The sequence below is a fragment of the Macaca nemestrina genome, chromosome 14 (assembly GCF_043159975.1).
Source record: "Macaca nemestrina isolate mMacNem1 chromosome 14, mMacNem.hap1, whole genome shotgun sequence".
Lineage (NCBI taxonomy): Eukaryota > Metazoa > Chordata > Mammalia > Primates > Cercopithecidae > Macaca > Macaca nemestrina.
Window position 1 is genome coordinate 20,285,127 of NC_092138.1, and position 12,276 is coordinate 20,297,402.

The 12,276-nt window shown below is 41.1% G+C and overlaps 1 protein-coding gene across 1 annotated transcript in view; it reads left to right on the forward strand.

The window, feature by feature from the left end:
• LOC105498714 (G protein subunit alpha q) overlaps positions 1 to 12,276 on the forward strand; it is a 321,416-nt gene that overhangs the window by 298,359 nt on the left and 10,781 nt on the right. The window contains exon 6 of the mRNA XM_011770985.3: positions 11,849 to 12,002. Coding sequence (XP_011769287.1) covers positions 11,849 to 12,002 — 154 coding nt within the window. The remainder of the gene's footprint in view (positions 1 to 11,848; positions 12,003 to 12,276) is intronic.

Below are 12,276 nucleotides of genomic sequence, written 5' to 3' on the forward strand. Positions count from 1 at the left end.
ACTCACTCTGATTGCCTATGTTATTTCTCTTTTTTACCTACTGTCTGATTTTCCTTAATGGGAACACTCGCCATATGCTTACAGTCTTTGGTGGGTAGACAAAGGGGAGAGAAAAAACTTAGAAACCAAAAGATAAAGAAAAGAACTTCAGTGTGGACATAGTCATGGGCACATCAGGACAGTGGCAACTCACTGAGCAGGGCTCAGGTGTCATACAAGTCCTTTAAACTTACCTCTTTGAACACAAGGCAGACCAAATTCTTATCCACTGATACCACCCTATCATGTTGGCCAAAGAATCAGGCAACCACGTGTTTCTGGGCCAGACTGACCCATCCCTAAAAATATTTTGAGACAATTAAGGAAATATTTTACTGAATTGTTTTGGGTTATTTATTTCATCTCTGTGTCCCCCAAATGTAGACTTTCCTGGCCTAACACGCTGAGAATTTGTTCAGATTCTGTCTGATGTACTGATACGTGCCTTGTTGGTTTATTAGCTAGAACAAATCTTCCTGGTACGTTACCAAGGTATTTAGTGTTTCTTTGCTCAGTTGTATCATCTAAGCCTGCTTTCTGTTTAGTCTCTTATTTCTGCATCCTCACAGTGTAGTTCCACTTCTCTTTATCCAAAGTCTCCTGTAATTTGGCCAAGTCACTATTTATCAACTGCAAGATCAGAAAGTGGACAAGTGCAATGAAGGAAACTGACATCCAAACACACTTTGCTCCTGCGAACAGCTCTCCTAACAATTTGCAAAATGCTATTTCAGGATGAGCAATGGCTTATATTCAGCAAGTTAGGTAGTGCCATAAACTGAGCTGACTTTAAGGAAAGGACCCATTGGGAAATTGACATTTGATTTTTGTAAAAGTAGAACTGTTTTCTAAGCTGGGAAAGGTCAATCTTAGAAATATCAAAGCTGTTTTAATCTTATTTCAAACATTCTCCTAATAACTTCTTTGAAACACTCAAAATTCAAAATAACAAGTTGGTAAGAAACATTAAAATCATGGTTAATGACTTCAGTATATAAAGACTGCATTCAAATTTATAACAAAACAGTAAGAGCAAAAAAATCTGAGCAGACTGATTTTCATGGACAAAAAGACAGGAGGAGACAATTCTCAAAAAGAGAAAATACTACATGTTAGTAAGTAATCTGTTGGAAAATCTTCAACCTCACTGCTATTCAAAGAAATTCCAACCAAGACAGCAAGCTATCATTTTTTCACCTTGATGTGTCATTTCATGCCACATGTAATTTGATATGAAAAAGATTCTAAAAGGGTAGATCTCCCGCTTAAGAGGAAACAATCAAATGAGTAAGTTCACACATCACTACGAGATGAATAAGTTTGTTCACCTGCCTGCGGAAAGCTATTTGGTAGCCTGTAACCAAGAGCCTCAAAATTTGCAATATGCTTTGATAGGCTATTACATAGAAAATTTTAACCATGAAAATTTCTGTGTACAAAGTTATAAATTGTAGTGCTGTTTATAATAGTACCCAAAAAACTATTTTACAGTAGAAGTACAGTTAAGCCCACTATAACTTAAGAATTTGACCAAAAAAATGTTTAGACTATAATGTTGAGAGCAAAATACAGAACATAAGATTTACATCAGAGGGTCACAGTCCTTTAAAACTGCACTAATATAGTAGCTGCAGACCCCATGTTACTTTAACTTTTAATTTTAGTTAGTTGAAGTTAAATAAATTTAAAAATCATTTTTTCGGTTGCATTAGCCACATTTTAAGTGCTCGGTAGCCACATGTAGCTAGTGGCTTCTGAGTGAGACAACAATTGTACAAAAATGGCTTTTCATTATCTCATAAAGTTATTTTGGATATACTGATATAAAATAAGCTCCAAAATTATGCATAGCTCAAAGACTAGAAGAAAACAAAAATTAACAAAAATACAATAGTTTTATGTGGGCAATTCAACCATGGGAATTTTCTTTTCCTACTGTTATTTTTAAAGTGTTCTATCATAACCACATATTCATTTTATAATAGAAAAAAATTGAATTATTTCAAATAATTTTTAATGTAGAAATGAATACAAGTATAGCTTGGGAAAAACCAGTTAAAATTTACTCTCTACAGTTGAGTGTACATGTGTGTGGTTTGTAGCATGCTATTATCATTCAGGTTGTATCAGAACTTCAGAAACTCACATTCTTAGGGAATGGAGCACTATGGAATTGGAAAGCACTCTTGCAGGTGTTAGCACACAACCATGTATACATGCAAATACATTCTACATGTTACAAATGGAATAAAAACTGACTATAGTATATTTACATTAAATTTAAAATGACCACACCACTGCATCCTCTGTTTACTGTTCTTCACAATTCCAAAGAGATAGGTTACAAATACATTCTTTTGGCCTTCACTTGTGCCCTGGAGCCAACATTAAATGCTCACTGTGCCTCACTAGTGATACTCAAGAAAAAAAAGAGTCATTAGTGTCTACAGGAATAATCTGTGTTGTCTGTTTTAAGTTCATTTGTGTCTACTTCTGGCTAAATCTGGCAAAGAGATACTAAGCGAACCTGAGCAAATGAGCTATTGCTACAAGCAAATGACCTAGGATGCAATGGGAACAGATACCTGTTCAGCCAAGTTGTACCTTTGTGCTCTTGACACAGTGCTAATGGATCCATTGAAGTTCAAAATTAGGGTCCACCCATTCAAGTAGCCACTTACTATAGGTCTGTCTAGTAGTCTTCTTGGCTCTTTTGATGACTGGCTTGATGCAGTATCCCAAGACCACTCTGTTGGTTATTGCTGAAATATTGTTTTATATGAATGGGGACATAACCCAAGGAGTTGGAATAGGTTGGGATGCTGAATAAGTTATTGTTCTGACTGAAGTGTGAAGGTAAATCTATATCTTAATTATGCAAAAAAAAAAAAAATGACTTTTCCAGTAGCTCATGGGAAACAAATTATAGCCGTCAACTTAGACAAGTTTGTAAAGTAGGAAGCATTGGTCATCATGAGATTCAGGCTGGAAGGAATGCCTGTTACACCAGCTAATGACAATTACCCATCTCCTAGATACTTAGTAGAGGGAAACGTCACTTACAACATCACTTACAATGACAGTGACAACACATAGGATTTGAGTTTGCAGTGCAATAGAGCAGTGTTTAAAAGGCAGTGATGGCAGTTGCTTTGGCCATCAGACATTACATCAGAGAGCAAGGAGAAGGGAGTCTCTCTTGAGCTGTTGGTGGCACTGCCACAAGATGATAGCACAGAATAATGGGTATGGAGAGTACTGGAAGGAGGAGGGAAAGTTCAGTGAATTGAAAAGTCAGTGTCATGAATACACAAATCGTTAAATACCTGACTCAGCTCAGTAAGTAACCCTTATGAGAAAAGGAAAGGAAAGAGTTAAGGATAGACTGTATATAAGTCACGGATAGTCTTCGGATCCCTGACATCAAAGCATAAAGTATGGCACATGGGATACTTGCTAAATAGAAAGATCAGTGTGCTGTGCAGTAGACTCTGAAAGGATGTGGTTGGTCACTTAACTGAAATAGTAGAAAATACTAATCTGTTCATCTCTGTTAGTCCTGCCTCTGTAAGTTCTAAGACTGCAGGCTTCCACGTCGGAAAGGGTTACACATTTGTCCTGTTTTCTGTTACTCATGTTCTGGCTCTCCACTCTCCTTTGTTTCTCCTTGATCCCCAGTCTCTCATTCTGTCCTCCTTTTTTCCTCCTCCACTTGTCTCCTGCAACACACTCTGGTTTGCGGCAGTTCACTTTACAAGGGCCTCACATGTGACCGTATCTCATTGCTTAGTAACCTTAGACCTGGAGGTAATAGGCAAATATGTTCTATTTCTTTTCTTCTCCAAACATCCTATGCAGGTAGAATACATTGATGCATATGCAGAAACTATAATATTAAAACCGTCAGGAAGCCTGGAGAGTATGCCAAATTTGATCTCAAATAATTGCTTGCAAAGATTTGCCTAGACTAAGAAAATTATCAAGGAAATAATATCTATTCAGCTGAGTTTGACATTCTTATCATTTCTATCCTGGCTGTATGATTTGGATGCAAAAGTGCAATGCCTAGGAACCTGTCTTTAATTATTTCTCACTCCACCTACTCCGTTTGTAGATTGTATCTGTTGTTTTCTTGGTTTGCTCTGGGGTTGAGCATATTGAGCATCTTTAGAGATTTTGAAGATCCTCCCCTTTAACAGGTGGAGAATCTTAGGAAGAAACATTCTTTACGTAAGGGAAATTGGCAGAAACCTGGATGGCTTTCCAGTTCTCTATAAATCAGATGTGCCTGGATTTGATAACATGGATGAATTAACTATGTGTGGTTCCAGGGAAAGGAAAGATTTCACTGGGTTTACAGTTTGGTCAGAGATTTGAGAGAAGCAAATTGCCTCACCAGGAGGTTCTTATGTAGCAATTTTGCCATCAGTGATAGAGGCTACTGTGTGCTCAGGCCACAGCTAGGGGCTTGGCATGCATTGTCTCATCTATCCTCACAAACCCTGGGAGATACATGAAGAGACCAAGGCTCAGAGATGTTTAGCCACTTGCCCGAGGACACGGAGAGTCTTTGAAAGAGAGCCATGTTTCCACTGAGGTCCGCAGCTCACAGCCCTGGCCTGTCACCACTGGGCCACATTGCCATGTCAGTGTACTCTCCTTGCCAGATCGTCTGGAGCACATTTCCATACAGCAGATTCATGTGAATTCCTGTACTTTTTTCCTCTTCCTACCTCCCTCCCCAACAGCCAGAGTTTGGCACAGAATGTGTTTTGAATTCTCACAGCGTTGACATCAGATAGGACACATAACAATGTGATCCTGCTGGAGATACAAAGTCAAACACAGCAAGCTTTTCCCTAAACAATCAAGGGAGGAAAGAAGTATGTAGAAGACTAGGCTTGCAAATTTTTTTTTCATACAGCTTTGGAGTTATCTGTCTTCTGGGTTGTTGCATTTATTTACCCAGTAGACACAGACAAATGAGATAAATACCTGAAAGAGTATGTTCAGATTTTTCAAATTGTTCAATATTTGGTAAGCTACAAATGATAATATTGATTGAAATTTTACATTATGGATCATTACATAGAAAGTAAATCAACTGGTCTTGCTTTTTTAAAGTAATAATGACCTTTAATAAAGTAATCTATAAGGGTGTTCTTTAGTGAGTTATGTCTTACAAGAAATAGTCAAGCTGTTACAGCAATTAAAAGTGAAGAGTATGGGTTTGAAATGTCTTATTTAAAAAAGACAGTGAAGATTGTTATTTAAAACAGTCTTATATGAATTCTGGAGCATAAAACTCCTATATTCTGACAGTCTTATCAATTTCATAAGCAGAAGTGGTGCCAATAAAAATGGTACCTTGTATCAGCGTGTTTTGTCATGTACAGTGTACGGAATGAGGCCCTGTGAGCTACTTGGTATAAAAATTTAGAGTGTAGATGTACCCAGCAGATGTTGTCTTAACCTGTAACTCTGAAGATCTGTGTTAAAAAATATCATAAGGTAACAAACTGTGTGTTTTCCCCTTTTACTGAGCAGTCGACTTTATAGACATGCTCGTGTATTCGTTCTGTGTCTGTATATCTGGACTTCACTCATTGAAGTAGAGGGCATGATGGCTCTGGCCTTCTTTTTCAGCAGAAAGCTTAGGGGATACATAAGCACAGAATTGTGAACACAGAAATTATCATCACAGAATCACAGTCACCTGACTGGTTCCTGGCATCAATTAGTGAGTCTGTAGATCACTCGAGGTCACTGAACACCCTGTGTGTCTCCCTGAGACTCATCACTCAGCACCCTGTGTCTCCCTGAGACTCAAGAGCATCTGCACCCTGGAAATCTTCATCCCATTTTCTCTGGGGTCTATCCTACCTCAGGTCAGCTGAGAACAGCTCATAGATGACTGTCAGGCCCTCAGTGATGATTGTTATGAATGCCCTCATGACATTCTGCATGCTTATTTCTTAACAGTCTTGTTTTGCATTTAAGGATGCATTTCAGACTTTATGGGAAATGTAATTCAATGTGGTTTATCAATGTACTGATAGAAGAAAAAAATACCACCAGGGAGACAGGTGGATAACTTGTATCAGGTAAAAGAATTACGGGTCTTAGTCTAAATTTGTCTTTGCTAAGAAAATAAGTGCGTTTTGTGAGAATATGTTCTTATTGGCAAGATAATGAGGAGTTGCAAAAGTTATTGAAACAGATACTCAAATCTCTAGTTTAATGCTGACTTTTGACAGAGGGAAGCACCAATTTGGTGGAGAGGGATAAGGAAAGACAGTGTGCTAAGCACATGTTGACTTTGGTGACAGCAGGGATGCAAAGTGTATAGACACAAAATACTGTTCCTTTAGGCCCTTTGGTAATCGTTATGCAGAGATTTGTGCCAGACTGTAGCCTGAAGAAAGCCAGCTTCCAGCTGGGGTCTTGGGCCATGCCCACTGGATCCAACCTTTTCCTTAATCAGAGGGATGTTTGCTTTCTTTTCCTCCTTGCAAGCTCCAATTCATTTATAAAGATTCAGTTTGAAACTACCTTTCCTTTTAAACCTTCCCTGATCCACTGCACAGTCAAATCTTTCCTTCCTGTGTCACCCCAGCCTCCCCTACTTCTCACTGCTTTGGGCCCACCATGTGGGCCTGTGAGGATGCATTGCATGCTTGTCTTCTTTAGTCTTCCAGGACAAGGGCTGTGTCTACAGCATGCTCATGCCCTGCATCTCAGAAGCTCTCATATGTGTCCACTGAACCATTGGCACACTAGGGATAGGACACCCTGTGCTGGGGATGGGAGGAAGAAGCAAGCCCAGTGGGGCTTGGGGAAGAACTGCTTGGGGAAGTTGGGTTGACCTGGATATTGAAGGATAAGAAGTGGGGACAGCATTGTGGGTCACAGGTCAGGAACATGCAGTCATGTGGCAGTGGTGACATGGAATCTGTTTATCAGGAAAAAAGACCATTTGTATAGGGGCTCAGATTAAAGACAGTGCCAAGCTGTGATTGCCAGATCGGAACTTGTAGCTTCACCCTGTAGGCAGCCTTAGTCAATTACATGTTAACAGGGAAATGCATTAAAAAGCAATGTGTTCAGGATATCAGAGATCTACATAATTTGATTTGAGATGTTAAATATTAGAGGTATAAGACCTTTTGTTGATGGCTCAAACAGGACTTTCGCCGATGACTGGTCATGGTGGAACACTCAGGGGTCACACCATCCTGCTTGCAATTACAAAGCAGGGAGCAGGTACCCTATCCTTTTCCCTCAGGGCCAAGGATTGGGGTGAATGCTTCCCAGTTTAGTACTCTACCCTTTGGCTGGTTCCAGCCCATAGGAGGAATGACTTACCTATCAGTGTGGTCTAGGCGAGTCTGACATTTCCATGGCCTCATGTACCTGAAGCAGAGACCAACCAGGACACACACCATGGTCACTTGCTTACAGCCTGTCCTCAGCCTTTATGGCCTCTTTGGTCCTCCCTTCTCTGTGGAAGTGGAGCCCAGGCAGGACCTACTTCTGGCAGCACACCCTGTCCTTGTTCTCCCTGATCCAGTTCTCTCACCTGCACCAAAGCCACCCTTCATTGGGAGGGACAGTTGTTTCCAGCTCAAGAGAAGTGGTGGGTGAGGACAATTGGCAGTTGGAAGGCTCCTAGAGCCTCACACAGTCTAGGCCCAACCTGTTAACAAGGAGCTCTGTGTTTGGGATAGTAAAACCTTTACTAGTATCCTGCAGGGTGTGGTGGCTTATGCCTGTAATCCCAGCACTTTGGGAGGCCAAGGCAGGCAGATCACTTGAGGTCAGGAGTTCATGACCAGCCTGGCCAACATGGTGAAACCCTGTCTCTACTAAAAATACAAAAATTAGCCAGGTGTGGTGGCGGGCACCCTGTAATCCCAGCTGCTCCAGAGGCTGAGGCAGGAGAATCGCTTGAACCCAGGAGGCAGAGGTTGCAATAAGCTGAGATCACACCACTGAGCTCCAGCCTAGGCAACAGAGTGAAACTCCATCTCAGTGGGGTTGAGCGGGGAGGGGGACCTTTACTAGTATCTTCTGCATGCATTTCCCAACTGGTTAAAACCCCAAGATAAAGAGGGCATGATTAACACCACCCCCCAGACTGCCTTTAAACCTGTCTTCAGAGTAAACAAAACCTCCTTGTTTTATATTATGGGTCATACACGTGGCTCGCACATCGATCCCTCTTGAAACGTCATGCTCTGGCAGATTACTGCAAAGCAGGTGCCACAAAGTCTCCTGGGACGTGCTGTTCCCTCATAGATTTCAATTTTTACTGAGCAAAGTGGATTATGCCTCACACTCTGCACGTTCCACTACCTTATGAGTCATTGTGAAAATCTCATTTAGTCCATTTAGGATTTAGTCCAGGGCTTTGATACAGAGCATGTTGGTTTGTAACTGTTATTCCATAAAGGAAAAGTCAAGGCATAAGGAATTTTTACTATGCAGTGGAAAACATCATATAGCATAGCATAAAGAATCTTAATTGGGTGGAAAAAAAAAAGTCTGCCCAGAATCAGACGCTCAGCTGTATTTGACTTGCACTTCTTATCATGAAAATGGGATACAGCATCGCCTCCCTTGTTGTCCCGGGCTCGGCAAGCTTTCTTCTGTACCTTCCAGCTCAGTGCGGTCTTGTTAGAAATGCAGACCCTCGGGCTCCACCCCGTGCTGAAGCAGAAGCCTTGTTTTAAGAACACCCCATGTGATTCATAGCAACACTAACTTGAATGTGCATTCACATCACCTAGAGGGCTTGTAAGAAGCAGATTCCTGGCATCTCCCCTTGGAGATTCAATTGGCAGGCCTGATTGAAAGCTGATCTCATCTGCCAGTCATCTGTGCATTTTAGCCTTCCCCTGAGCTAGAAGCGCGGGCTTCAGTCCACCTGGCACCTGGTGAATGGAGGTATGTCCTTGAGCAGCCGCAGACTGCATGCATGGTGAGCTGCCTCCAGAGCAGCCCCAGTGAGGCAGTACTGGGTACAGATGGCCAGCACCCTGGGCAAGTTGTCTCTGGAACACAATGCTGGGCTTAGTCACTCTCCTCTCCACTGCCCAGCAGGCTGGCACAAGGCTCTGTCTTAGCAGACTCCACTGGGGCTCCAGTCCAGTCTGGAAATTAAAGATTTCCAGCCTAGTCTGGAAGTTAAACAGAGAGACATGGTACACCTTCTTCTATATCAATGCAAAGTCAGGCTCACCTTTCCTGTCTCTGCCCATGGTCTAGTCACTTCCCCTTGAAAGTCTCCACCCAGAAAAGGCTCAACTAGGACCCATTCCCTTGGGAACCCATCACGCCCCTTCTGAGGAATGCTAAATTTAATAAGGCTTTCTAATGGAGACTTGCTGGGTTGATGCCCAGGTGTACATACCTTTAGATGGGGAGTCTCTGAATACCATAGCATGACTTTCTAGAATTTCTCTAGCTATAAGTAACAGGGGTTTAAAAACAAACAAACAAAACACCACGCTCCCATCAGGGGTGTCACTAACTTTCTTTAAATTTTTTTAAAAAATTATTTGTTCTTATTAAAGCCTTTGTCTTCAGTCCTGAAACACTCAGCCTATAAAATCTCAAGCTACAAGATATCATTTCTCAGTGTTATTTCCAGGGCTTAAAATCTTATCACTGGCTACGAGAACCCTTAAAAGGCCTGTAGACAGTAAAGATATGTTTAAAGATATGTCTGTCCTATCATTTATATAAAAGAGAAATGTATGCAGTGAGATAAACACTGTCTTTTGAACCATGAAGTTATCTTTCATTATATCAGCCCACATAGTTCATTAATTTTAATTATCTATGCAATTGTTGGCACAAAATTAACAGGTTGAAGAGATTGGGGACAATGGACTTTGCCTGATTTGACAAAGATCTCCTTTGGAAAAGTGTGCCTTATCACTTAATTTGAATTGGCACACTTTACAGAAGAAAGGAAGAAGACGTATTCAGGATCCAGATTATTGTACTTGGTAAAAGCTGAGGTCCCTGGAGGTTTCCAGAACACCAGTCAAGGGCTAACGCAGAGGAGCAATACATGGCCTTTGTAACTCTTCACTGAAATTCCAGGAGCATCCTACCGCAGGCAGGCAAAAGCTGAGCAGAAGGTGTTCATAGCCAGTCTATTCAGTCATTCTCGTTCACTTCCTTGTATAAGTTTGGAGGGGAGGATATATCCAGGTTTACCAACTGGAAGTATTTTGTATAATAAAAACCAGAAAAATATAGCCCCAACTAGTTGAAAAAATAAAAGGTTCTTTTGACTGATGTTCCTGACAAATCTAAAGGCATGACCAAGCTTAGCCCTGGTTGGAGCAAGAGGTTAAAAACCAGGTGAGCAGGACCCAATTTGTTTTTCGCTCACTTTTCAAGATGGCTGCTAAAAGCTCCTGAGGCTCCATGATTCCTCTTCCAAACTCTGCACGAAAGCAAGGTTCTCTGTTCCAGAGTTCCCAGCAAAAGTCCTCAAGTTAATTGGCCTAGTTGAGATGCTTGGCTAAACTGATTACCATAAATGAGGGGAGGGAAGCTCCAAGTGATTTGGGCCTGGATCAGACCCCAGCCCCAAGCCAGCTCACATGGCAGGAAACTAGGATGCTCTGCTGTAAATCACCAAGCCTCCTCTTAGCAGCGGAGGTGGGCACAATCCCAGGCAGCCCTTTCCATTGCCACAAACCCAGCCATAACAGGGAGAAGTAAGAAGGGAGGTTGGAAAGTGTGTGCAGGATGAAGCATGCCCATGCATCCTGGCTTTTATCTCCTCAGGGGAAGGAGAATTCCCAAATCTGCTGCCTTCCTCTATAACCCAAGTGTGGGAATGATTTAGAGAGGGGAGTCTATGGGAGAAGGAATGGTAAGGAGCAACGAAAGAAGCTCTGAGGCCCTCTAGCTTTTGGCTGATAAGTATGTTTTTTTCAGAGGAATGATTTGACTCAGGAACAGCCTCAAATAGCATCTTCATTTATAGTAGCAAGCTGACTAATTTTCTTGAGAATCCATTTAGGGTTTCTGTTACCAAGGTAGGCTTGAAAGTGTAGCTTCAGGTGAGAACACTTACTCACAGATGCTGAAAGTGAGAAATATTACATTTTTATCTCCACATAATTACTATGTGTATCTCCACAATTCTCTATTAATAGTATAGTGAAGCATAGGGAGAAAGCATGCACTCAGGAACAGGAAATGTATGATCTTACAACATTTTCCATGTGTTTATAAAGGGTGTGTGTGTGTGTGTGTGTGTGTGTGTGTGTGTGTGTGTGTAGAGTAGTAACTCTAGAAAACATCTAGAAATATAGATATGCTTTTGACAAAGTAACTGTTTTGATTGCTTAGAATAGAGTTAATTGTGAGGCCCCAAATAAATATAGCTTAAGAAATACAAAATGAAGTCATATCTAGTCCTTAGTTCACATCTCAAGTATTTAGTCATTAATGAATGATTTTTGGTGGGAATTTGTGACAGTGTGCCAGATTCACAACATGATTCTCTAGGCTTTCAATTATTTTCTCTTTCAACCGTAGGAGCTATTTTAGCTGATTTTTATTATTATTACTCCCTTCTGCTTGTCAACCTGAGAGTTTGCATAATGAAAACAGCCAATGCATATCATGAATCATTTGCATATAAATCCTGACAAATCCAACACAGGGCTACAAAAACTGGTTGTTTACAAAAGATGGGTTGGACTTATAAAATAAACACAATTCACAAATTAAGTAATCATGTAATTCACTCCTTATTTTTTCTGATTTTTTTTTTCCCCAGAACCGAATGGAGGAAAGCAAGGCTCTGTTTAGAACAATTATCACATATCCCTGGTTCCAGAATTCCTCGGTTATTCTGTTCCTAAACAAGAAAGATCTTCTAGAGGAGAAAATCATGTATTCCCATCTAGTTGACTACTTCCCAGAATATGATGGTAAGTCAGCATTCATGCAACAGCTCAGTAGCTGTAAATAGGTTTTGTCTCCAAACCCCAGTGTGGGAGTTAACGCACTACAGTGCACCGTTGCTGCCCTTGCCCTGTGCAGCCTGCATGTTGGGACTGATACAGTAGGAATTATTGTTTGCCCGGTCTTTTAGTGACACAAAACATTTCATTCCTTAACAATGCTAAAAGTCATAGAAAAAGAAACTCATGGCCTGGCGCAGTGGCAAGCTCCTGTAATCTCAACACTTTGGGGGGCTGAGGT